At 37.8% G+C, this 24,599-nt stretch overlaps 1 protein-coding gene across 13 annotated transcripts in view; it reads right to left on the reverse strand.

Moving 5' to 3' along the window:
* The window catches only part of LOC132059752 (ubiquitin-like-specific protease 1D), a 33,287-nt gene extending 10,226 nt beyond the window's left edge, over positions 1-23,061 (reverse strand). The window contains exons 1-10 of one of the 13 annotated variants that reach the window (XM_059452515.1): positions 22,573-23,061; positions 16,831-16,870; positions 15,982-16,076; positions 15,652-15,899; positions 15,165-15,213; positions 10,317-10,396; positions 10,182-10,211; positions 9,975-10,070; positions 4,467-4,563; positions 3,396-3,490 (exon numbers count right to left, since the gene is read on the reverse strand). In XM_059452515.1, the coding sequence (XP_059308498.1) occupies positions 3,396-3,490; positions 4,467-4,563; positions 9,975-10,070; positions 10,182-10,211; positions 10,317-10,396; positions 15,165-15,213; positions 15,652-15,899; positions 15,982-16,076; positions 16,831-16,870; positions 22,573-22,884 (1,142 nt within the window). In that variant the 5' untranslated portion in view covers positions 22,885-23,061. Of the gene's footprint in view, positions 1-3,395; positions 3,494-4,466; positions 4,564-9,974; positions 10,071-10,181; positions 10,212-10,316; positions 10,397-15,164; positions 15,214-15,651; positions 15,900-15,981; positions 16,077-16,830; positions 16,949-22,572 lie in introns of all 13 variants that reach the window. The other 12 variants (XM_059452513.1, XM_059452512.1, XM_059452510.1 and 9 more) reach the window with 12 other exon arrangements.
* Positions 23,062-24,599: the final 1,538 nt, after the last annotated feature.

Consider the following 24,599-nt stretch of genomic DNA (forward strand, 5'->3'; position numbering starts at 1 on the left):
TTAGCTTTATCTTCAAATTGTCTTGAGTTTCTTTCCTTCCAAATTGACCACCAAATACAAAAATGGTTGCCTTCGACTTCCAATTTCTTTCCAGGTTGCATGGGAGTTCTAGAGTTGATCTTGGTAACGACACTTCACCCCTAGGATACAAAAGAACATGTGCCACGGATGTGCGGTTATCGACAATGTAGGAATAAATGCTCATTTGTTTTACCGCATCTTTCCCACAAAGTAGGCATCTTGAGCATATCGAAGACCTCTTCTTTGTAGAGCCTCTTGTGTTAGACAAGCCCGCTTCAAAACTAACCAAACAAAAGGAGAAACCTTATATGGAATTTTAACTTTCCAAATAAGTTTCCACGGCCAAACCAGAGATGGATTTACTACCTTGTTCTTCTCCCAATAAACTGATTTAACAGTGAAATTCCCTTTGCTACATAGTTTCCAAACTAGTTTATCTGGAACATTAGTGGTTCCTATGAACGAATTGAGTACCAAAAGCAAATCTGTGACTCTCCCTATTTCCCAATCATTTAGTGCCCTTCTAAACAAAAGATTCCACCCTTGTGCTGTCCACATTTGGGATATTTTGTCATTTTTTTGGAGACTGAGAATGTGTAAGTGCTGGAATAGAGTTTTGAGATTACAGTGCCCAATCCAATGATCTTCCCAGAAGGAAGTTTTTGTCCCATCCCCCACCTTTATGCTCAAATTTTCACTGCATTCATTCTACATTCTCCTAATAGTATTCCAAACACTGCATCCATAAGTAGTATTTACTTCATTTGTTGTCTACTGATTCAACAAACCATATTTTTGAGCTATGTATTTCCTCCAGAGAGATCTGTCTTCCTTGCAAAACCTCCACAACCACTTCTGGAGTGGACTCTGGTTATGAAGTCTGAGATTCTTAATCCCCATGCCTCCATGTTGCTTGCTGAGTGTCACAATCTCCCACTCCACTAAGTTATAACCTTTCTTGTCTTTGTTACCATGCCACAAAAATTCCCTTCTTACTTTGTTAATCTTCTTCTCTATGCCCCCAGGAATAGGAAGCAAAGACATCATATAAGTAGCTAAGGCATCTAAGACTGAATTTCTCAAAGTCAGTCTAAGAGATAAACATTGACTCTTCCATCTTGTCAATTTCTTTTCGCACCTTTATAACACATCATTCCATATCTCTTGTGTCTTGTGGTTAGCACCCAGAGGCATTCCCAAGTACTTTGTGGGCAGTGACTCAGTTTGACAGCCCAAGTTACTTGCCAGAAACTGTAGATCAGTCACCTGATTCACAGGATATAAGAAGCTCTTGTTCCAGTTAACATGGAGACCTCAGATGGCTTCAAAGATGGTCAATATTGCCCTAAGGTGTCTGATTTGTTCAACCTTAGTCTCACAAAACACCAAACAGTCATCAGCATACAATAAGTGTGTAATTTCCATGTCTTCACCCCTATTAACTTGGGTTTTAAACCCTTTTATCCATCCATTAGATCATCACACCACATATTACCCCCTGAGAAATATAGAAAATCGGAATCCAAATAATGATCCATCCTATCTAGAGTACTATTGAAACACCAAAAGAATAGATTTTTGATGCATTTGTTCTTGACTCTAGGAATCTGCACCATCTTTCCTTAAAGCATGCCTTATTTCTTTCCAACCAAAGAGTCCACAATATACAGATGGGAATTGTCCTCCATATCTTCTTCAATTCTCTTTTAATTCCCTGAGCCTGCCAGATCTCAAACATGACCAATTTTATGACAAGCTACATTTCGGCCTATTTTTTCCAAAACGACCTCCATTCTGATTCTCAATCTAAGATGCTAAGGCAGAAGAGGCTGTTGATTTCACTATATGAGTGAGTAGAACAGTAGGTGGTGCGGCAAGCCTCAATAATCTAAGATGACAGATGATATACTATAGGAACAATAGGACTAACCAAAATTTAGTCATGCATTGAGTCACAGATCAAACAGAATCCCAACAAGTGTTAGAACTTCTTCTCACAGTGCTCCAACAATCAGCCAATACTAACAATATCGAGCATCAACTCAATAAACTCTTCAACTCTTCGATAATTGCCTGAACCAGTCCAAGATATGTAGACATATCCAAAGGTTAGTCAAACCAAGAGATCAAATTATAAAAGCGAAAGATGTTTGTATATAAAGCACGGACCTTGTCCCAAACTGCAAAACAAGTCTGGAATGGACGATTCAAAGGCATTGACTTTCATAAAAGGTTACACAATTGAGCATCCATCTTATCCTATTCTCCTTCAGTCAATATCCTTCACCTGTTTAACTAGGTTATCCTGAACTCCCGGACATTTGCACCATTATTGAATAGCAGAAGACCAACTAGTTTGCGCTACCTATCAAAGGTTCTTCGGTTATAACTTGATCCACATTGCTAGATCCCATGGTTCTTTTAGATATAAACATCCATTCCAAGTGGCATTTTTCAATAAAAGTCAAGTAAATGAAGAAATGTACTCATAAAAGGAGATGAATCTGTTGATCATAATTTTGCCCAAATCAGAAGTTAGAAGGAACTGATACTAGCAGGAGTGGTCTGTTTACCGTAAAGAATTGCCAGGAAAGTGGTCTATTTGCCGGAAAAGCTCTTAAAATAGATCTCAAATAATGGAGGGTCTCAAATAAATGGTGGGTTGACCTCCAGGATGCCCAAAAATTGGTGTAAAGTAAGCTGGAAAGTGAAGAAGTCGGGGGAAACATAGTCGAAGAAAAAGATCGCACTCAACAAAGAACTAGTGGAGATTGGATGGGGTGAGATCAGAATCAAAAGGCTACTCTACTACTGTGTGAAGAAAGTGGCCTGGAAAATACTATACGTGCCAGCACGTGAGGCATATGATGCCGGAGGTCTGATTTAGGTAATGGTGTGTGAGGACGCGTGAACAACCCTACAGCAGCTGAATTACTTGGGTGGGGTCGCACGAGGGTTTCTATTTTACTGGTGGTACTGGTATATGCATAGTACTCCTGAAAAGCAAAGAAACCTCGGAACAGTGCTGAATTGCAGAAAAATTGCTCGGCAACGGGATTTCTCTTCAACAATTACTATTTCCGTACTAAGTGCACGGGTTCCATGTGAGAGAAGAGAATTTGAGATAAAACTCACTGTATGTTACTCCCTCAACTAATTGGGGTTAAATAGTACAGTACATGTCCTAAGTAAAGAACACAATCAATCTAATTACATGATTACAAGAAATGAATCACTCTAGTTGATCCTAAATGATATGCATAATAAGTATAAGATCCTAATACAAACAACCACGTAAAAAAGCTCCAAATATAGCATACTTAAATTAAATCTTTGTAAATCAACACCATGGTAAAAGAAACAACACAACTTACTCTTCATGTATGGGAAGAAATATATAGGCTTTCTCAAATATATTCACCCCTTTCCACCATCTTCTTAGTCTGACAAATGAAGCTTCCTTTTCATTCTGCTGTAGAGAATTAGGAACTAGATTCAGATTTTTATTTACTGATATATGTGACACACTGCAAGAACTAGGAAATAAAATAAAAATAGTATCGAATAGTTCCTGAGTATTCAGGATATATTCCACCAGAAAATTAAGAAATAATGACATAGTCATCTGCTACTTTACATTTTGTCTTCAGACATCCATACAGCATATATAGATATAAGTAACTAAATAGAAGTGTGTTTATTTTAAAGCTTAAGCTTTTAAATGAGATGGCCGTGTACACATCAACATGGTATCAGAATAGACAAAAATCCTGGGTTCAAATCTCACCACCACGCATTATCAGAAGAATTTCCACGTGTTTGGCCCATGAAAAAGAATTAGGCCCGCATATGAAAGGTATGTTAACACATAATTAATTAAGTAAAAGTTTGCTCTCTCTAACAGTAATGAGATGGTCGCATACTTCAACGCAGATAATATCAAGACAAGAAATATTAAGAGAAAGACAACACACCAACAATCAATCAGTAAGAGTCTGAGTGCCTTTTACAGGGTCATTTTACCTTAAATATCTAATCTTTTAAGAAAAAACAAATAAAGACGAGGCCGATGCTCTCTTCTCCACGTTTGTCTCATTAAAAAGAAGCTGCAAACAAGGCTCAGTACTTTTGGGATAGATCTACCAAGTTCAGTATTGATCTATAACACATAAAACTTTCGTTTGTCTTGACGTACCAGTGTCAATGTGTACCCCATGGCTACCCGCACAGAATTTTCAGAAATACACTAAAAATTAGCAAAGGACCTACACGTTCCATACTAGATACTTTCACAGCAGTATTCGATCTATACTTGGTAACCAAGTTGATGTAACATAGTTATTAATCTGGAAATTCGAAAAGATTACTAGTCTTAGACTCTTAGAGTACCAAAATTTATTAGTTAAACTGCATGAAAAACTTTTAGCTCAGAGGGAAGATAATACCTTGGTCAGTACAGCCTCTTTGAGCTTCTGGTAAAAATATGTATTGAAAAAGTGATACGCATCTACATCTGCATGAAGTTTTGTCTTCTGGAGGTACCTGACAACAAAACAATGCAATTAGGGTATAACAGATTGAGAAGTCAACGTCAAGTTTCATCTTACTCCTCTACTAGCAACAGTATGGGAAAACTTTGACCACCAACCTTAACTTAATGGTTACTAAAATAAGGTTGACACAGTTGGTTAAGTTAACGTTATGTTTCATTGATAGGAAGTTCATGCTCTAATACAATATCAAGCTACCATGAGGATTTATATGCCAGTTGACGCGACTTCTATATTTGTGAGATTATTTTGTGACTCCAACGGTCGAACCAATTGAAGAAAGATCATATGAGGGAAACAATTTCAAGCAGAAGTTAATAACACGTCAATAGTAGAAATTATTTAAAAGACAATATTAAGAGAAAATTCTATTACATACACTTGTGATTTATATGTCGTCACCTAATAGGAACTTCTTTCCTCTGCCTCTGGAATGAAGACTAGTACACCAGCAACGGCAGCCTTCACTGTAAAGCCCCATAAATTTTTTTAACATTAATTAAGACCAATTACGACCATAACGGATTGGTTAAAGTGTTTCCGAGGTGTAAGCGAATTCACATGACTATGGTGAAGTCTTCCGAACATGAGTGTATGTATGGTAGGGTCCGGAAGTGACTTAAATTGATAAAACAAGGAAAGATCAAAGATTGAAGTTGGAGAAGAAGTCAAGTTCTAGGGCCCTTTCGCGATGGTCTCCCATCGTGAGAGAGGGTGTCCCAGCCAAGTATGCAAGTGCGCGAGACAAGACACTAAGCTCCGTCACAAGACTACCACGAAAATTGGGCCTAGGCAGGCGCCCAGTCTTCCAATGGCCTTGCGTCACGGGGAAGCTAGGTGAGCCAACTTCCAAGAGAAAACAAGATACATAGAAGTTTGTGTCATTGCGATCCAATCGTGAGGACTGGGCCTGGGCAGGCCAGCAAGTCTCGCGATGGCCTCACGCCGCAAAAGGGGCTTGACCCAAGCAAGGCATAGGACCTCGTAACGCGAGGAGCCCCGTCTATAGATACCGATATCTGGGCTATCGGGGAAAGAAAATGTGAAGACGTTTGAAGGCATTTTTAAAGCTTTTTGGAAGGGGTCTTGCCTAGCATTTAATACACCCATTAAGGTAAGCATTTAATGCTATTTCCGGTAGATGTTACTCAATAAATGCTAAACATAAGTATATAACATCCAAAAACATCGATTTCTCAGTTTTTTCAAGAATCACCAAAACACCCCAAAGTTGAATTTTTAGGGCTTGATCTCAAGAGATAACAGTTCATTTATGATGCTTATTTTAAGTATATAAAATATATTTATGAGTAGAAAATGATTAAATCGGAGTATCAAATGAACCCCAAAAGTTGGTATTTATTGGAGTTGTTGGGTTTGGATAGGAAGATGATGAATAGTGTTGGGAACATTAAAATTGGGTATTGCAATTATCAGAAGACATTAATAACCTATTGATATAGTAGAATTGGTTAGTAAACCAAGGTTTCACCATTAGTAGGTGATACTAGATAGCTCCATGGGCAAGGATGACTCTATAGAAGCCCAAAGAGGACCATCATCAAGGTCTCAAGCTAAGGAGTTGCAAGCCAAGGTTGTTGGGCTTCAATGGGAAATCAAGAAGATGCTTACCATGGAACAAGAGCCCAAGAATGAGTCCAAGAATTGCGGGGCAGAATGGGCTAAGTGCTACACATATTTCATGGTCCAAGTCCAAGCCCAAGAGGAGGAAGATTGGGGCCCACATGGAGCCCCAAAAGAGCTGCAAATCTCGCCCAAGGAGGTGGAAATTCAGGCCCAAGGACATGAGCTCCACCTGACAGGCACACGAGCTAGAGTTCATCCCTCCATCCATACTTTTGGTGAACCCCGAAGGCCTAGTTTACTTAATTCTTTTCACAGTCAGTTGCATCCCGAGTATTTATTTCATTTGGTTGTCCTAAAGGCTACATATGTACTTTGGGTTATTTTGTATACGATATATGGGTACTCTGTAATGACCCTCCCGGTCGTTATGGAAAATCTAGGATCACCGGACCAAATAGAACCTTTCCAAGGGTAGAACGAGCTAATAGAAACTCTAATGTAGAAGTCTAAGAACTGAAAACTTGACTTGTTTGTGATTATTGTTTGGTTGTGAGTCCATTGGGGGGTAACGTAGGAAATTATACCTCCGTTGGGGATTCCGAGGCCACGGGTGAGTCTGCATGATGTTTTTACATTAATGTGCATGTTTGGTTTTTGTTTGTGAGGCCTCGGATGAAGTGTTGCATGGTAGAGTGAAAAACTGTGAAAATTTGCGAGCCTACTGGCTCAGGGGTACCGCTGCAGCGGAAGAAGTACCGCTGCGGCGAGGCTCTCGCCGCCGCGGTCGGGGAAATGGGTGTCCGCGCGGCGGGTAACGGACTCTATAAGCGGGGCCGGCAGGACGGACCGTTCGCCACGGCGGAGGGACGATTTTGGTGTGGTCGCGTCCGTAGCGGGGCAGACCGCCGCGGTCGACGGGGACAGAATCCCGATTTTTAAACACTTAGTTCCGAATTCTTTATTCATAAAACTCCAAAACAGTTCCCAACAAGCACCTAGGGCGAAATTCTAAGCTAGGGCAAGAATATCCTCTAGGTAAGTCTCAACCATTCCTTCCATCATTACGCTTTCATCTCTATGATTATCATCCCTTTTATGGGTCTACAATGGTGAATTGGGAATAGTAACCCTGGAACTTAATAGACTTTCAATAGTTGGTGGGTTATGAATATTATTGTGTGTTTATCACCAAAAGGCTTGGGTTATCACTTTCTAATCAAGAATTGAACCATTAGAGACATGAACTAGGTGAATTGAGACTTAGGGTTTCATAAAGATGGTAGCTTGACCATAGAAACTGCTTATAAGAAATAATTTGATTAAATAGCCTTGCAAATTGATAGTTTGTGGTCGTTAAGGCCAATGTTAGGATGATTTATGCCTAGTAATCATTCACCCATTGGAAAAGGGGTAAGGTGGAAGGGTGTCCATTGTATTGATATTGTTGACTAGAGTGATTGTGACTTTTTTTGCATCTTAATTGCTAGACTTTGAGCGTTCCGAGGCATTACGGAAAGGAAAGGCTATAGCGGAGTAATCTGCATTGTTCCAACTGCAGCCAACTCTGCAGTTGAGGTAGGTTACGGTCTACTTGAATTAGACTTTGATTAGTTGATTGTATGTGTTGTGAAATTGATAGGAGAAAGCATGTCTAGTCTTCAAGCATAATGTGTGTGGTTGAAATTCCAATATGCTATTGATTGAGTGATTATGTGGGCTTAGTGTCACCCTTCGATATGTTGTGAACTACAGGTTGATGATGTTTGTAGGGAGAAGTTAATATGATCTTCTTAGTGAAATTGAGGTACGAATTGATAAATCAATTATTGAAGGCGATGAGACAATAAATATGTATAGATATGAAAAGGCACATTTGACCGGGGGTGAGGATGTGACCTACATGTATGAACAGGCACATTTGACCGAGGGTGAGGATGTGGCCTAGTTGTGAGCTCGAGTCCGAGGAGTGAATCCGAAACGAGGGTACATGGACACCATGGGTCCCCTACACGTCATGACTATTGGGCAATGACACCAATTAGCATGTATGTACACGAGTGGTCAGTGACTGAGTATTGAGAATGTTGTTGGTAGACTTATTTCCGTTGTTTGCTTCCGTTGACTTGATTTTGATATCATTGGGTGACTTGATTGTTAATATCATTGGTTGACTTACTGTGGGCTATTTGATTATGTGTTGTTGACTGGTCTATCTATTTTATTGATTTTATATTTCATGCTTGATACTAATCTTAGTCGGCCTATGATATATGCCGGTACATAGTGTTTGTACTGATACTACCATACTGCATTCTTTTGAGTGCAGATTGTGATCTAGAGACTGCTACCCAATCTCATATTTAGCATTGAGGCCATTTGCTGACAGATTGAGGGTGAGCTTTCATCCATGCCAGGCCAACCGAAGACTTCTTTTTCTAATGTCTATTTCCATTCCAAACATTGATGGTTATTTATTTCAGACAGTATACATTCCTTAGACATGTTTTGGATCAGAGTCCTTGTACGGTGACTTTCGGATTTTGGGGATGTAATAGTTAGGACTTCCGCATTTACGTTATTAATTTATGGCATGACTATTTATTGGTTTATCTTGTGTTTTACTGTTATGAATTGGTTAACTAAAAATGGACTTGAATGAGTAGATGGTTAGGCGTATTGGTTCGCCCACTAGGAGTTAGTGTGGGTGTCAGTCATGGCGGGTTGGGTTGTGACATACTCATTATGGCATACCTGAATGAAACAGTATTTCTTTTATAAGATGAGGCTGAAGAGCCAACACTTATGTTATTGGTTAAAATGATATTTCATTTGGCATGGTACATATATTTGTCATACATGGGTATATGAAATAGGTGGTTCACTCGATAGGAGTTAAAGGCATCGAATGTTGGTCAAGCACTCATCCAGTTTCGATCTCTTTTTTATCATCGCTGGATTAATACGACACGTGCTTGGGTTCTAAAGAAGGCATTCCAGTGCACCAAGACAACGCCCCCTCTATGCTCAGGGTCCTAGAAAAGGTCAAACCACATTGGGTCTATTGTCTGCAGCATAACTCGCATTTTTGCATGAGGTTGTTTCTACAACTTGAACTTGTGACATCCTGGTCACACCGTGGCAACTCTTACCGCAGCTAAGCTATTACTACAACAAAAATATCTTTTGTTAATATGCAACTACTTCTATGATATTAAAATGTTATGATAGATTGGATAGAAATAACGACAACACCAACTTCATGCATCCCCGAAGTCAACAATTTCATTCTATAAAGGCAGTAAGTGAAGAGATTATCCAAACCAGCGGCTAAAAAGTAAGTCCGTAAGCAATTTCCATTAGTAAATTAGTAGGTATTTATTAGTTTATCATAAAACTTTTGCAGGCGGCCAACTAGCAACAGTACCAAATGATCTGCTGATGTTGGGAAAAGGCAAAACGATATTACTGCAGTACTCATCAAATTCAAACACAAGATTTCAGAAAATTATTATTACATGATTGTCTGTATATGCATATGAGACACAACATATATTTAGTCAGCTAAGCTCTATAATAGACATTATACTAGAGATTGCTTTAATGGAAACATAAAGTTAGAAAACAGCTCTTTGTTCAGAAGGTGATATTTTCTTTGGAACTGACATCAAGATTCCTTAGTTTCATTCTTCTTTTCCTTTTATAAATTTTCCCTTTTTCTTACGGAAAATTCAAAGCAACCTATTCCTAATAGATGTCCAATCCATCTATTCATTGATCAACAATGTGACTATCAGACAAAATATTTTGTTAACTCACCGGATGTAGAAATTCATTATAGTCGATGACAAATATGCTTCAGGTGCAAGAGATTCCATGTCCGAACAACAAATTTCAACGGATTCAGGATCAACCCTATTTCAATGCAAAAATAATAAAGAAACGGTAAGCAACAAAAAAAAAGGGAACTCCCCAAGGTAATAAGTAATGCATAATGGGTCAGTAAGGTTGTGATTCTTGCCATACCGTGAAGGATAGTATATCTTGGTTACCTTTCTGCAGGAAAAAGAGGAATATAAGAAATATCAACAATTGCTGACTGTACTCAGATCAGGTGCTGATATGTCACTGTGAGAAGATGCTAATTTACAAATATATTACCGTTCAACCACTTGGTCCACTTGCTCTGTCTCTTTAATTGCATCAGGTTCCCCCTCATCCACTAGAACAACAGCCTCCCCCTGAGAAAATAATGAATCGCATATGGCAGAAGACCAGATTCAGTATTTGGAAAGCAAGGAGCGAAAAACGTGACGAGGGCTCGCTTCACCAAAGCGATGCGAGAAGCATGAAGCAAAGCACACATTTTTTTCAACTGAAGTGCAATTTAATACAAAAATAAAAAAAAATATTACTTTGGATGCAAGTGCAGGAGTTAGACCCAAGATGAGTTAGTTGGGCAGTTAAGAGTTATTAAAATTCTGTTAGTTAGTTCATTTCTGTTGATTCTATTCATTCTATAAAGCCAATCTGTAATTTAGATTCATTCATTATAATACAAGTAACTTCTTTCTCTGTCTAAACTCTATCTCTCAATTTAGCTTCCTTCTCGGTTATCCTTGAACTAGCTTTTCCCCTTCCTCGAGTTAGTTCTCCTGGATTGATCAGTTTCCATCATATATCTGTGTTTGGGCATCAATTGGTATCAGAGCAATTGATCCTCGGCATTGCAATTAGGAGTCGAAGCAAGAACCAAGATAAACCAGTATAAGAAATGGAAGACAAGCTGTCACAAATTCAAGAACAGTTGCAGAAATAGATGGAGGGTATGATAAGCATGAATGAAAGGAAATCGCAGACTAATAAGAAATTGTTGGAAATGAAGGACGCCATTGGAGTTATGACTCAAAAGGGGGAAGATAAGGAGCAGGTGAGAGCTGAATCATCAACCAACAGAGTCTGTTCAATGGACGGTCATGAAGGTAGAAACAGAGAATCTCAGAATGGTTAGGCGCATAATGGAAATGATTCTTCAACAAGAGATCCGGATCTTCTTAAAGACATGCTTCTTGCCACACTTTTTACAGAAGATGAAGGTGATGTATATTTTAAATTTGGAAGAGATGTAGTCGCCCCTTACATGTTCGATCAAATGCCTGAGAGAAATGGGATGTCAAGGAGTAACATGATATCTATGTACCTTTGGCTTCTTGGTACTCTATTCAGGTGGTTATTTTTATGTGAATTCTTGTAATGCCTTCATGTTGGAATATGAGAAAATGAATTTGGATAATGAAAAGGAGAAGCGTAACGGAGTTGGTGCGAAGCAATGGGAATTGGATAAATTGTTGTTAATAAAGGCTAGGAGCAATTCTTTCACCTCAAATATGATCGAATTAGGTTTCCAGGGGTGAAAAATGCATTTAATAACAAAACTTACGATGAGCTGTTTGGAAAGAAGTGCTCTCATGGCAAGCTCGTGGGCCTGGACTTGGAAAGACGAGTTCAACATCTCTTGGGCGGAGAAAAAAAGTTTTCCCAGTCAGTAGATACTTTGGCCATATCCTATTGATGCTAAGTTCCTATTATCATCTCTACCTGAAGCTGCTTTGGAAAGAAGATTGGTAAAAAAGGGCAACAAAACTGCATGTCAAGTGTTAGTCAAGTGGACCAGCATAACTGCGGATCAGGCTACATGGGAGCACCATCTGAGTTGCAACACAGGTTTCCATCCTTGAGGTCAAGGATGTTCTTTATGAAGGGTTATTGATGCAAGTGCAGGAGTTAGACCCAAGATGAGTTACTTGGGCAGTTAGAGTTGTTAGAATTCTGTTAGTCAGTTCATTTCTGTTGATTCTTCATTCGATTCTATTCATTCTATAAAGCCAATATGTAATTGTACTTGGATTAATTTATTCAAGATAATACAAGTTACTTCTTTCTCTCTCTAAACTCTATCTCTCAATTCAGCTTCCTTCTCAGTTATTCCCTGAACTAGCTTTTCCCCTTCTTCGAGTTAATTCTCCTGGATTGATTAATTTCCATCATATCTCTGTGTTTGTGCATCAATTCGGCTAGGGTTTCATGAAATATCGAAGAGGGGAAGAGAAGATATAAGAAAAACAGTAAGGGGAGAAGAGAAGAAGAAGTGAAGAACTTACCTTGAACTCCTAGAATTGGAGGAGAACAAGAGCAGCAACTTCAAGTAGCAGTAGCAGGAAGAAAATGCATAAGTCTTTGTTGCAATTGTTTTAAACTTAGACCTAAAATTAACCCTGATTTCAATTACAGTTCCAAAAGTCTCGCTTTTTCGGTTAAGCGACGCTTCACGCCTCAGTCGCTTGTCGTTTCTTCTGCTGAAGCGCGCGCTTTTCTGTTCTCACCTCTTTTCAGGACACAAAACTGTTGGACCCAACGCCTTGCCTCCCCTTGCTTCACACTTTTAGCACTGAAGCGAGCGCTTTTAATAACACTAATCACATTAGGAATAAAGTAAAAGCTCAAGACTTCCGAGAGAATGAACTATATTCAGGGTAAAAAGAATAAATAAAGCACGAGAGACTACAGAAATTCATCATGTCCCTCCGCAATGTCATAGCAAATTTTTGACTTATCATCATCATCTGCACTCTTCATCCAGTCCAAACAATTCATGCCAGGCACTAGATTCTTTGCAGGTTGCCTACTTGTGGCTGCGGACTTGTCTACAGAGTTATCCCATTGCCACTCAGAATTCAGAAAGGTATTCGTTTTACTCGTAATCGCAATCCTATCTATACTTGCCTGAGTTATCATTGTCTGTTACCAGCTCATTATACTTTTGCATCATCACTGTCATCTGTTTCATTTCCTAAGACGACAGGTGAAGCTCTTTCTCATCCAGACTTGCGACAAGCTATGATTGAGGAGATATCAGTCTTACACTCTAGCCATCTAGTGGTACTTGAGAACTTGTTCCTCTACCTCCATGTAAGTCTACAGTTGGTTGTCGTTTGATATATACGGTGAAGGTTAGCCCTGATGGATAGATTGATCAAGCCCGACTGGTTGCCGAAGGCTATACACAGGTTTTTCATCTTGACACTTCTCACCTGTGGCTAAGATTGCTTTAGTCCGTCTCCTTTTATCTATGGTTGTTATTCGCCATTGGCCTTACAAATGTTTTTGTTCATGGAGATCTCGAAGATGAGGTATATATGGAGCAACCACCAGATTCTGTTGCTTAGGGGGAGCCTCTTAGTGATCCTAGAAGAAATAGGAGGTTGATTAGAAAAATAGAAAAATTGAATTATCTCACTGTGACTCGACCACATTACCTTCCCGGTTAGTGTTGTAAGTCAGTTCTTGAATTCTTCTTGTGACAATCATTAAAATGCAGTCATTCGCATTCTCCGGTACATAAAATCTTCAACAGGAAAAGGACTACTTTACGAAGACAGAGAACATGAGCAAATCGTTTGATATACAGATGTAGATTGGGCAAAGCCACCCTCAGACGATCTACCTATGGGTAATGTGTTTTAGTTGGACAAAATTTGGTGCTTGGAAACGTAAAACAAAATGTGGCTGCTCGACCGAGTGCAGAAGCTGAATAACGAGCTATGGTAGTGGCTACATGTTCGGAAACAGCCTCCCTACCTCCCAAGGCAGGGGTAAGGTCTGCGTACACTCTACCCTCCCCAGACCCCACCTTGTGGGATTATACTGGGTATGTTGCTGCTGTTGTTGTTGTTGGTAGTGGCTACATGTGAACTTATATGGATCAAGCAACTGTTGGAGGAGTTAAAGTTTGGAAAATTAATGAAATAAAACTTGTGTGATAAATGAGGCTACACTTTTTTTTTTTTTTTTTTGAAATTGATAAATGAGGCTACACTTCACATTGCATCGACTCTGGTATTTCTCGAGAGGACTGAAAACATAGAAATTGATTGTTTTTTTGTGAGAGCAAAGATACTCTCAAGAGACATCATCACAAAGTTTGTGAAGTGAAATGATCAACCTGTAAATATATTCACCAAGTCCTTAGCGGGTCCTAGAACAAGTAATATATGTAGCAAGCTTGAGAGAATCCTTGTGAATATTCTAGAATATATATAAATATAGTAGATCACTTGATTTACTCCTATTGTAAGAATATAGTGATTTGTTTCCTTTTTAGCACATGTAAACATATATATTTAAACTCAATAGCTTGAGGGAATAATCAAGCCAAGTTCTCGCTTAGTTCTCTTCCGCTGATCATTATACTCTAGCAAACTTCTAAGGAATATTGAAACAAGAAGAAATAAGGAGGGACTAAGCGGTTAAAGAATTAATAAGCTCATCAATCAATGTGTGCCTACTGCAACTTGCCACCCCCACCCCCTAACGAAGGAAAGAAAAGGAGAGAAAGAAAGAGGTAGTGGTGCACTGCAACAACCATTTGAGCAGTCTTTAGCATGTGAATATTTACCATTCACCAAAAGGCTTAAAGCTATTGCCCGAAATTGTAATAGCACAGTACATTAGTGATATTGTCCACTTTAAGCCTAGGACCACAAAGATGTAAAGCGTGTCATTAGGGGTCTAAGACTTGTCATCTTATATACTCCGCATTTCTCCCATGTTTTGCCGATGTTGGATTTGCCTAGGGTGTCACATACACCTTCCCGTGCGGATTCAACGTCCTTGTTAAAGTTTGCCCCACTATCATCTCAAAGATGTGAGATTCGCCTAAACTTAGTTGAACGCTCAAATTTGCCCCACCATCGCCCAAGGTTGCACATGGAGTGACTCTGGTACCATTTGTAATAGCCTACCCCAATCATTAGGGTCTAGGACTTGTTTTCTTATATATCCAACATCTCTCCCGAGTTTGTCAATGTGAGATTTTCCTAGAATGTCATAGAAAGAAAATAGCAGCTCCCAAAATGCCAAATGCAAGTAATCATATATACAAAAAAGTAGTCACACGCCTACACCGAAGCTAGCCGGAATGGGATAACTAGGATCAATGAGAAGCCTTACATTTGCATGCCTTCTAGTATATGAAGATCGGGCTTGAGAGGCTTTGGTCCTGAAAAGAAAAAGATTAAATTACTAGCAAACACGTATTCCTTTTGTTTCATTATTTATAATAGGACACCAAAAGATACAAATTGCAGCCAAAGGGAGACAGGAAAGGAAATGAATAACCATAACAAGTCAAAGTTTCATGGTTCATACATGGGCGTTTTAGCAAACAAGTACAACAAATAATGTCTCAATGTAGCTTGAAGATGCTTTAGAATATCAAATTAATATCATGACCAAAATGACCTCCAAAGTATCTTTGGACTTAAAAATTGAAATTCAGGTAGGAGAAGAAAGGAACTAACACTACTACACCTCAGTTCCAAAAAGCTAATTCCTAATGAGTGACAGCTTCCAGTAATAACCAAGATAAATGATATAGCAGAAAAATTATCTAAGAAAGTCAAGTGAAATAGAAGAACCCAAAAAACAAAACACATACTTCTCCGAGAAACAGATGGTGATACTTTCTTCAGAACAACGACTAGAAGAATCCCTTCCCTTTAGATCAACATTTAAAACTTGTTCACCATTGTCTACAGGAAATTTATAATGTGCTTCCTGTGACAACGACTCTCGCTTGTGCCGTTTTCTTTTTGAGAACTGGTTGTTTAATGTACTTTTGCGGTCACAGGGATTCAGAGCATATAATTCTTCTTGGAAAGCATTGGCTGGCTTAGACTCTGCCTGCTATTCAATAAGCAAAAGTAATAAAATTTAATGGTTAACTTCAAGGAGAAGAAGAGAAATGAATTTAAGAATGAGACTGTACTTTTGCTTCCAACTTGTTCAAAAAACAAGCAGCAAAGGTGGCCTGTGAAGAGGACACAGATGGTGAAGCCTGTGGCTCGAAGTTATCAGGTGCACCTATAAAGTCGCATCCAACTTTCAGGCTCTCCTTTTCGAAATAATAACTTTAGTAAAGCAAATTAAAATAACAAATAAGACGCACTTCTGATTCCCACACAGTTGCTCATGTACATGCTCATGCACACAAACCCACAGCCATTCTTGTTTGTATGAAGAGACTCACAAAAATACCTACAGTGAACTATAAATCTCTTCAAGCTGGGCAGTAGGCACACGAGGCATAGGCGGGATTTGTGTTCTTTATTCATGCAGCAGCTTCAGAACTATATGGAAGCATGGAATTCAAGATAGAGCAAAGCTCCTATGGAGTCTATTAGAACTAAGCAGAAAAAGTAATAAATATGAAACAAAAAGATGAAGAGCCTATAAAGAACGATGTGTCAGTTATGCAAGCATAGTTCCTACAGGGGATATCAAGAAAAAGATTCATTGTTGTAAGCCCCGAGTCTGATGATTAGATGTGAACCTAAAGACGGAAAGAGATTGTAAAATAGAATTTGGGCAAACTTCTCAGAACTTCCTAGGGAGACCAGTGCAGAAGTCATGTGCCTCATGCATGTGATACAACTGATTATGTTCGTTCACCTCTCAGGAACTCTGAAGATTTTCTGCCTCTGTACTTACTTCCCAGACTCCCATTTCCCCTAAAGGAACTCTCATTAATTTAAATATATAAGAACTTATAGAGTGAAGACAGCAGAAAACTTAACATAGTTACAACACACAAAGAGACCGGAAGTATTGACCTTACCAATAGAACAAAAGTCATGCCTCACGCATCCATCAACTTCCTGTCGAAATAGATGCAGCAAGGATGCTCAATTATACTATCATCGAAGAGGATAAAACGTACTTCTTTTGAAGGTGGACTGTGGAATAATTGAGAATATCATTACGATTATGAATCAAATTCAAAAACTCCAACACTAACGAATTGGCATGATCGTAAAAAAAAAAATCACAAAAATGCAGAATTTAGTGTGAAGACTCACACAAATTCCATTATGAAAAATAGTTGTTATGGGTTTCGGTAAAGAGCTTTGTGACATCTTATTATGGTGCTAGGTCCGCAATAAAAGAAGAAAAAATTGGAATGCAGAAACTCAGAATTTGGAATGGTCTTTATGAAAAGAAAGAATGTTTTAGCATTGCTTCATGGGGATACAGGTTCCTTTATGAAGAAACATTTTTGAAACATTTTTTTGCTCAACAACATATTTTCACTGTTAAGGGGAGTGTGTTAAGAAGCTGAAGAGATCTTTCTTTTTCGTGTATGTCTGTATATTCTTGTATTAGATAGGTTCCCCAAGGTTGATTTGCTACTTTTACAACTTGATATCATATCTGGGAGCTACCAACCTGTGAGTAAACAGTATTTAAAAGAAGTAAAATGAAGCAACTTCATATGGATGATAACATCAAAATATGAGTCAGAATAGTCTGCAAAAAGTTATTATCGACCTCTTCCTTTATTGATAAGTCAAACAATATTTCTTCCAAATTTCTACTTAGCAGTTTAAGGAAAAATATTTCTTCCAAATGATGAAACTTATGGGGTTTATTATTCTTGCAGAAAGTAAGTTCAATCGATATATTTTAAAAATCTTCAGTTTTGCATTGCATGTGTCAGCCAAATGATTGAACAAGTTTGAGCTCCTTCTTGCTAAGTATGCTTATTGATCTTTCAATTAAGCAAGCTAATCTCGAAAATATTGACAATCTAACGCAGTTATAATGTTCAAGAGAAAAATATTGAAGTTTTTCGTGCACGCTAAGGGAAGAGCAGAAAAGAAATTCTCAAGTATGCCGGGCACAAAAAACTGATAGATTTACTTCAGGCAATGTCACTAATAACTATGGAGAGAGTGTTTCTTCCCTATAATTATCACCTCAAACCATTCAAGTGGAGGAAAAGGGATACAAGAGTAAAATCTAATTTAATACTCAATTTATGTGGCGCACTTCCCTATTTAGTTTGTCACAAAAAGAATGCCACCTTTATATATTTAGAATCAATTTAAATTTAAAATTCTCATTTTAAACTTAGTAAAATTATTTATAGCCACAAAAATGTCTATGGCTTGTTTTCAACCACAAGTTTCAAAAGTCTTTCTTTCTTAAACTCTGTGTCGAGTCAAACAAGACAACATAGAAGGAAATAACTCAAGTAGTACATGTAAAGTAACAATATAAAGAAATGGATTGCCCTCTTCTTGCAATCACAAAGTGAAGAGGTTTCATAAACTGCAAGTGAAAAACCAAAGTCAGTCTCGTGCAAGCAAGCAGATTGGAATAGGTCCAGCATCGCTGACCTTTTACCAATTGGTACTGATCTGACATTAATAGATCTAAAAGCACAGGTACAAGGCAAAAGAAGATGGCTTCGTATTACGGAACCAGGTTCTTTATGACAAAAAAGGAAGAATGGAAATAATAGGAATAAAGGATTTATCCTATTCCAAGATGGTTAATCTGCAATAACAGTTCACTTAAACTTAGATGGTTAAGCTGCAAAAACAGTCCACTCCATTTATCCGGGGTATCTAGGTAAAGGATATGCTCTGGGTTATAAAAGGAAATCTACTACTCTTCCAAAACCCTTTTTGAGTGGGCATGCCACTGAAGGCTTACGAATATTCTAAGGAAGGATCATGACATTTGAATAGTGAGTTTCAGAAGGAGCGCACCCTCGCGAAAGTCCCCCATAGAAACCTTAAGAAGCTTTCTCAAATCTGTCTAGTAAAAGACATGACAACGAAATTGAACTCATATGTTCTAACTGGTTCTATAAGATAAATAAAGATCCTCTTGACTCTCGTCATCCTTAATTGGACAAGTAATAGAGGTCGATGAAGTTGGAATGAAGATCATGGGAGACTAGTATTCAAATTTCAGTAGAGACAAAACACCGGGCAATTTCTTCCAATCTGCCTAAGTACTAGTGCCCAGAGTTATCTGACACATCTACAAGGGGGATAACACAGGTACCTGGTGAACTACTGAGGAGCAAGCAAGCTAGCCCAGACACCGTTTGGAAAGAGAAAAGGTTGACAATTACTAGTATTTTATTCACATTATAATGGTACTAAAATTGTTTTAAAAAATATTATATCTCTAAGCAAGCTCACAAGCTATATAACATTGTCTAGCCATTTACATCATTTTGGTTGCATTGGGAAAAAAAAAGTTACATAAGCAACTGTTTATCAATTTATTTCTAGCAACTATTTCCCTTTCAGAATATCTTTTACTCCTCAGCCTCCAAATTGCCATGTTATGCACAAGGAGGTTGACATCCTAGGACCATTCTTGCTGTCTTTGAAATCAAAAAGCCTTCCATGTAAATAGCCAATACGGACACCAAAAATTGTTCTTTGCATTAGGGCAAAATATGTAGATAGCCCCTCAAACTCGGTACCAATTATCCATTAGATACATTAGCTATCTCAGTGATCATATATATAACCTTTCTCGGTGAGGTGTCTCGTGCACATGCCAATCTGACCTGGCAACACGAGTGTCACTTATTCACATTTCATTAAGAACACATCTGCAACAGTAAAAAACAAGGAACTTCCTTCTATTTTTTAACCTTAATTTCCACTTACAATTAATCCCAAATAAAAAAATACTAACAATTTCCACCTTCTTCCCCCTCCCATCTTTCTTCTTTGATTCTTCCACCACCACCACCGTTAAATATATCAAGCATGGACCTTCTTTTTTATCGAGTACTAATCTGGTTAACTGAGAGGGAGCTACAGTAAATGACAAACAATGATGGTCAATAGAGAAAATTCTATGGAACTTATTTACCAAATTAATTTGAGAGTCTATCTATGCATTTCACCTTGCATTAGCCATCCCATGCCAAATAGCATAAAAAACATCATTATCATCAGAGATTGCAAAATAAAGGATTTACTGACAAGTCGTGTTTCTCAACATGAAAGAGTATAAACAATGACTTCCTCTTTTTTGAATGTTAGCTTGGTTTAAAACAGCTTCACGCAGCTGTCCAGCCAGAGAACGAGACCAACAAATAATTTTATTTTCAAGGAGATAATGTTGTTATCTTGTTATTCCAGGTTAAGAACCTTGTATTGCGAGTACTAGTTTGGAGCTTTGTTTCACCAGACACTAGCAACCCATGATTCCCTTTTTAATTTTCCACAGCAAAGTGAGTTCCTGAGTGGTGCTTATCATCGAGATGAGCTGAGGCGAGGTCAGTTGCATTGCGAGATGATGAAAGTGATTCATTAAATTTCAGTCATTATCACTGGCTCCACTGAGGATTTCTTCTCAATACAAAGGTTAAGACAAGGTGACTTCCTGTCCTTTTTTTGTTTATAATGGTTATGGTAGGTCTCAACTTGATACTTTAACTGGATGATCTTCTCACAGTCATTTACTTTGATGAGTCTAATAATTATGTCGTCTACATATACCACCAGATAAGCACTTTTTAATCAAGAAATAAAATTAAGAGAGACACCAGATAAGCACATTAACCAGGTGAAATACAACAATCAAACACTGAGTGATCTGCTTCACTGCGTTCTCTATTTTGAAAAACAATACAGAACTTTCCAACCCTAGCTCGTAGAGACTGTTTTTAATCCATAAAAATCCCAAATTTCGCAGGAAATGGTACTCTACATAGTTCATAATCACACTACTCCTAATTCATACTTCTCCGACTTGTAACAAGATGCTACATACTGCAATACAATAACTATTCTCTTGTACAGTTGACCGTAAAGCATAGGATTATTCAGAGGTTAGTCTATAATAGCATTGTAGCAAGTTACTCTATTTAGAGTTAATGGTTAAAAACACACCTAAACTATCACTTTTTGCCGAGTTTCACACCCCAACTATCATGTGTTCCTTTTTTCCTACCTGAACTATCACCATTTATTTATTAAAACATACCTCAAGTTTAGGTATATATTAAAACACACCTCGATATTTCCTACCTAAACTATCACTAACTATTCAACTAGAAGTGTTTTAATTACATAGATGGTTATAGTTCAGGTAGGAAAAGGGAACAGTTGATAGTTGGAATGTGAACCTCACCAAAAAGTAATATTTCAAGTGTGTTTTTTACCATTACAACAACTACATACCCAGTATAATCCCACAAGTGGGGTCTGGTGAGGGTAGTGTGTACGTCGACCTTACCCCTACCTTGGGAGGTAGAGAGGTTGTTTCCGATAAACTCTCAGCTCAAGAAAAAACATATCAAAGTAGTATGGAAAAGACAGTTACCAGTTTCAAAAAAAAAATAAGTAGTATGGAAAAGAAATAACGGAAGTGAAGAAGCCACGACAAAAAACTAAAGATAGCATGATAAAGCATTCTAGAAAGAAAAACAAAAGGGGGGGGGGGGGGGGGGGGGGGGAGGGACAAGTAACTACAACAAAATATACTCCCTCTCCGAAGTTATGTGGCATACTTTCCTTTTTAATCGTCCCAAAAAGAATATCACCTTTCTATATTTTGTTTTTTAAATCAAAATATCACCTTTCTATATTTAGAAACAATTTAACTGTATGAGATGATTTACTGGCAAACAGATATCTGAAACTTATTTTGGACCACAAATTTCAAACGTGTTCCTTTCTTTCTTAAACTCCGTGCCTAGTCAAATGGTGCCACATAAATTGGGACGGAGGAAGTACTATAATCGAGGTACAAGACACAAGAGATAGTAACAGAAATCAAAGAACAATAAACAACACGACTAATACTACGAATACTAGTAGTGTTTTTGACCATTATCTCATTAAAATTTCACGAAATGCAGTAAATACACGAGCAACAAATACCTACAACCACACAATACTAGAAATGGAACTGTGAAATTAAACATAGATGGTGATAGTTCAGGTAGAAAAAGGGAACAACTGATAGTTGGGATGTGAAACTCGTGAAAATGTAATATTTCAAGTGTGTTTTTGACCGTTATCTCACTAAATTTCACGAAATGCACTGAATGCACAAGCAACAAAAATACCTACAAACACACAATTCTAGAAATAGAACTGTGAAATTAAACAAGTGAGTCAAAGTCAAACCTACAAGAGCCCACAATGTGAAACTCGCAAAAAAAGTGATATTTCAGGTGTGTTTTTTACCATTATCTCATTAAAATTTCCCTAAAAGCTTGAATACACAACCAACAAAACACCTACAACCACACAATACTAGAAATGGAACCATGAAATTAAACAGTGATAAAAGTCAAAGTCAAAATAATACTATAATGGAGGTACAAGAAACAACAGATAGTAACAAAAATCGAAGAACAAGAAACTACACAGACTAATACTACGAATGCTAGTAGGGGTTTTTACCATTATCTCATTAAAATTTCACGAAATGCAGTAAATACACGAGCAACAAAACACCTAAAAGCACACAATTCTAGAAATGGAACTATGAAATTAAACGAAGAGGAAATTGAAATAAAAGTGAAAAGTCAAACCTTTTGAGACCCGACCCGTTTCCTTCGTTCTAATTCATCTTCATGCAATTTAATATTAGCTTTAAGCTTTTGACCACCATCAGGTAACCTAGCACCAATGTTGCTAGACAATGACTTTTTTAACCTCGCAATTTTATCAATTAATTCTGTAATGGATAAGTGCGAAATTCCTTCTTCTCCGTCCATGGTGAACTGTTGATGTTTTATTGCCGAGGTAACAACTAGCTCAGCCGGAGGATCGTCGTTGTTGTTGATTAGCTCGTCCCAGTCAATTGCTATTCCTTTACTCCCCAGTTCCTCTCCTTTTTTCATGTGTGTAGGAAGGAAAATTGGAAGGGAGGAAGGGGGTTAATTGTGAACTTCTTTACTCTGGAATTTGTTTTTTTATTGCTAGACTAGAAACTAGAAATAGAGAGGGGTACTTTTATAGGAAATGCGAAGTTTATTGCCACAGGGATCCAAGTAAGCGACAATGCTCATTGTAATCAGCAGGGAAAAACAATTACGTAGAAAACGAGAACGCTTATCAGTGCTCCCTCCGTCTAAATTATCTGTCCCTTTTTTATTTTAAATGCCCCTAGAATTATTAATTAATATGGATATTTAAATAACTTTACCCTTATTTATATCTAACTTATAGCATGTGTTTGGTATGCCGGAAAGTATTTTCCTATTTTTTTTTGTTCGATTGCACTTAAGATTTTGAAAAATATTTTCCTCAAAATTAAAGAAAATGGTTTACATAAAAATTTGGGGAAAAATATTTTCCGGATTAATAAAAACAAAAACGCATTCGCCAACCCACCCCCATTATGCGCTACACCGCGCGGCGACCCTCTCCCCCGAATTTTCTATTTTATACATTTGTTATTTTTATAAAAACCCTCCCTCCCCCCCCCCCTCCCCACACACACAACGCTACTCCCCACCACCAAAAGTTACACTCCGAATTCAAAAACTTCATAGTGATTTTACTTTGAGTATATGCAAATGCTCTTATAATGACATTTTTCAACTTGTGCACCAACCACAAGAAAATGAGTAAAAAACTACTTATTTTTCAAGAAAACATTTTCTTAAAAAACATGTTCGTCATACCAAACCCACTCATAATCTTTCTTCATTAAATGTTTACTCTATTTATGTAATCTTCATTAATGACAAATTTCTACTAAGGATAAAATGTGGATAAAATAATTAATTGGGTCTTGAACTTCTAAAACGACTACTGATTTGAGACAACTATTTTTACTAACCACGACAGATAATTTGAGTCAGAGAGAGTAATCAGCAACAAAAAAAAAATAGAAAAACAAAACCCCTTAGTAATCCTTTTTGCATTTTGCCCCTAATCTTTTTTTCTAATTTTTAGATTCTCTTATTTTCACTATTCCACTTTTGTTTGTCTACTATACTAAAATTAGTGATCCACTTCTACTTGTCTAGTTTGGAAATCAAGACAAAACTTATCATTTAGTTCTTAATTGATCTTTCTTACTATTAACTATAATTATTTTTCAATGCATTTTCCAAAATATTGAATTTAATAAATTCAAAGGGTGATATAGTAAACTTATCATTTTATTAATTTGTCACGACCCGAGCTACGGGCCGCGACGGGTATCACAAATCCAACCGAACACCGCTCACATTACGCTTATACGCTCTCATTCATACTATATGCTCATAATCACATAGAAATTATCATTTTAAAACATAATTGCTTTTATAAACATAAGCCATTCGGTATCAAAATAATACATACATGCGTATACATAAAGCCATGGGACCATACTACCCACTTAATCGCGCATCTACGAGCCTCTACTAGAGTACTAGACATATGGACGGGACAGGACCCCGTCATGCCCAATCATGAATATACATAAATATGTACCAAAAGAATGGTCACTGGCACCTCCGGAAGATGGAGTGCTCACAAATCGGTTGCTAGCTCCTATGAGTCTGGGTCACCTCCCTGTCTACCTGTGGGCATGAACACAGCGTCCGAAGAAAAGGACGTCAGT

Source organism: Lycium ferocissimum, chromosome 6, assembly GCF_029784015.1.
Source record: "Lycium ferocissimum isolate CSIRO_LF1 chromosome 6, AGI_CSIRO_Lferr_CH_V1, whole genome shotgun sequence".
In the NCBI taxonomy this organism is placed as follows: domain Eukaryota; kingdom Viridiplantae; phylum Streptophyta; class Magnoliopsida; order Solanales; family Solanaceae; genus Lycium; species Lycium ferocissimum.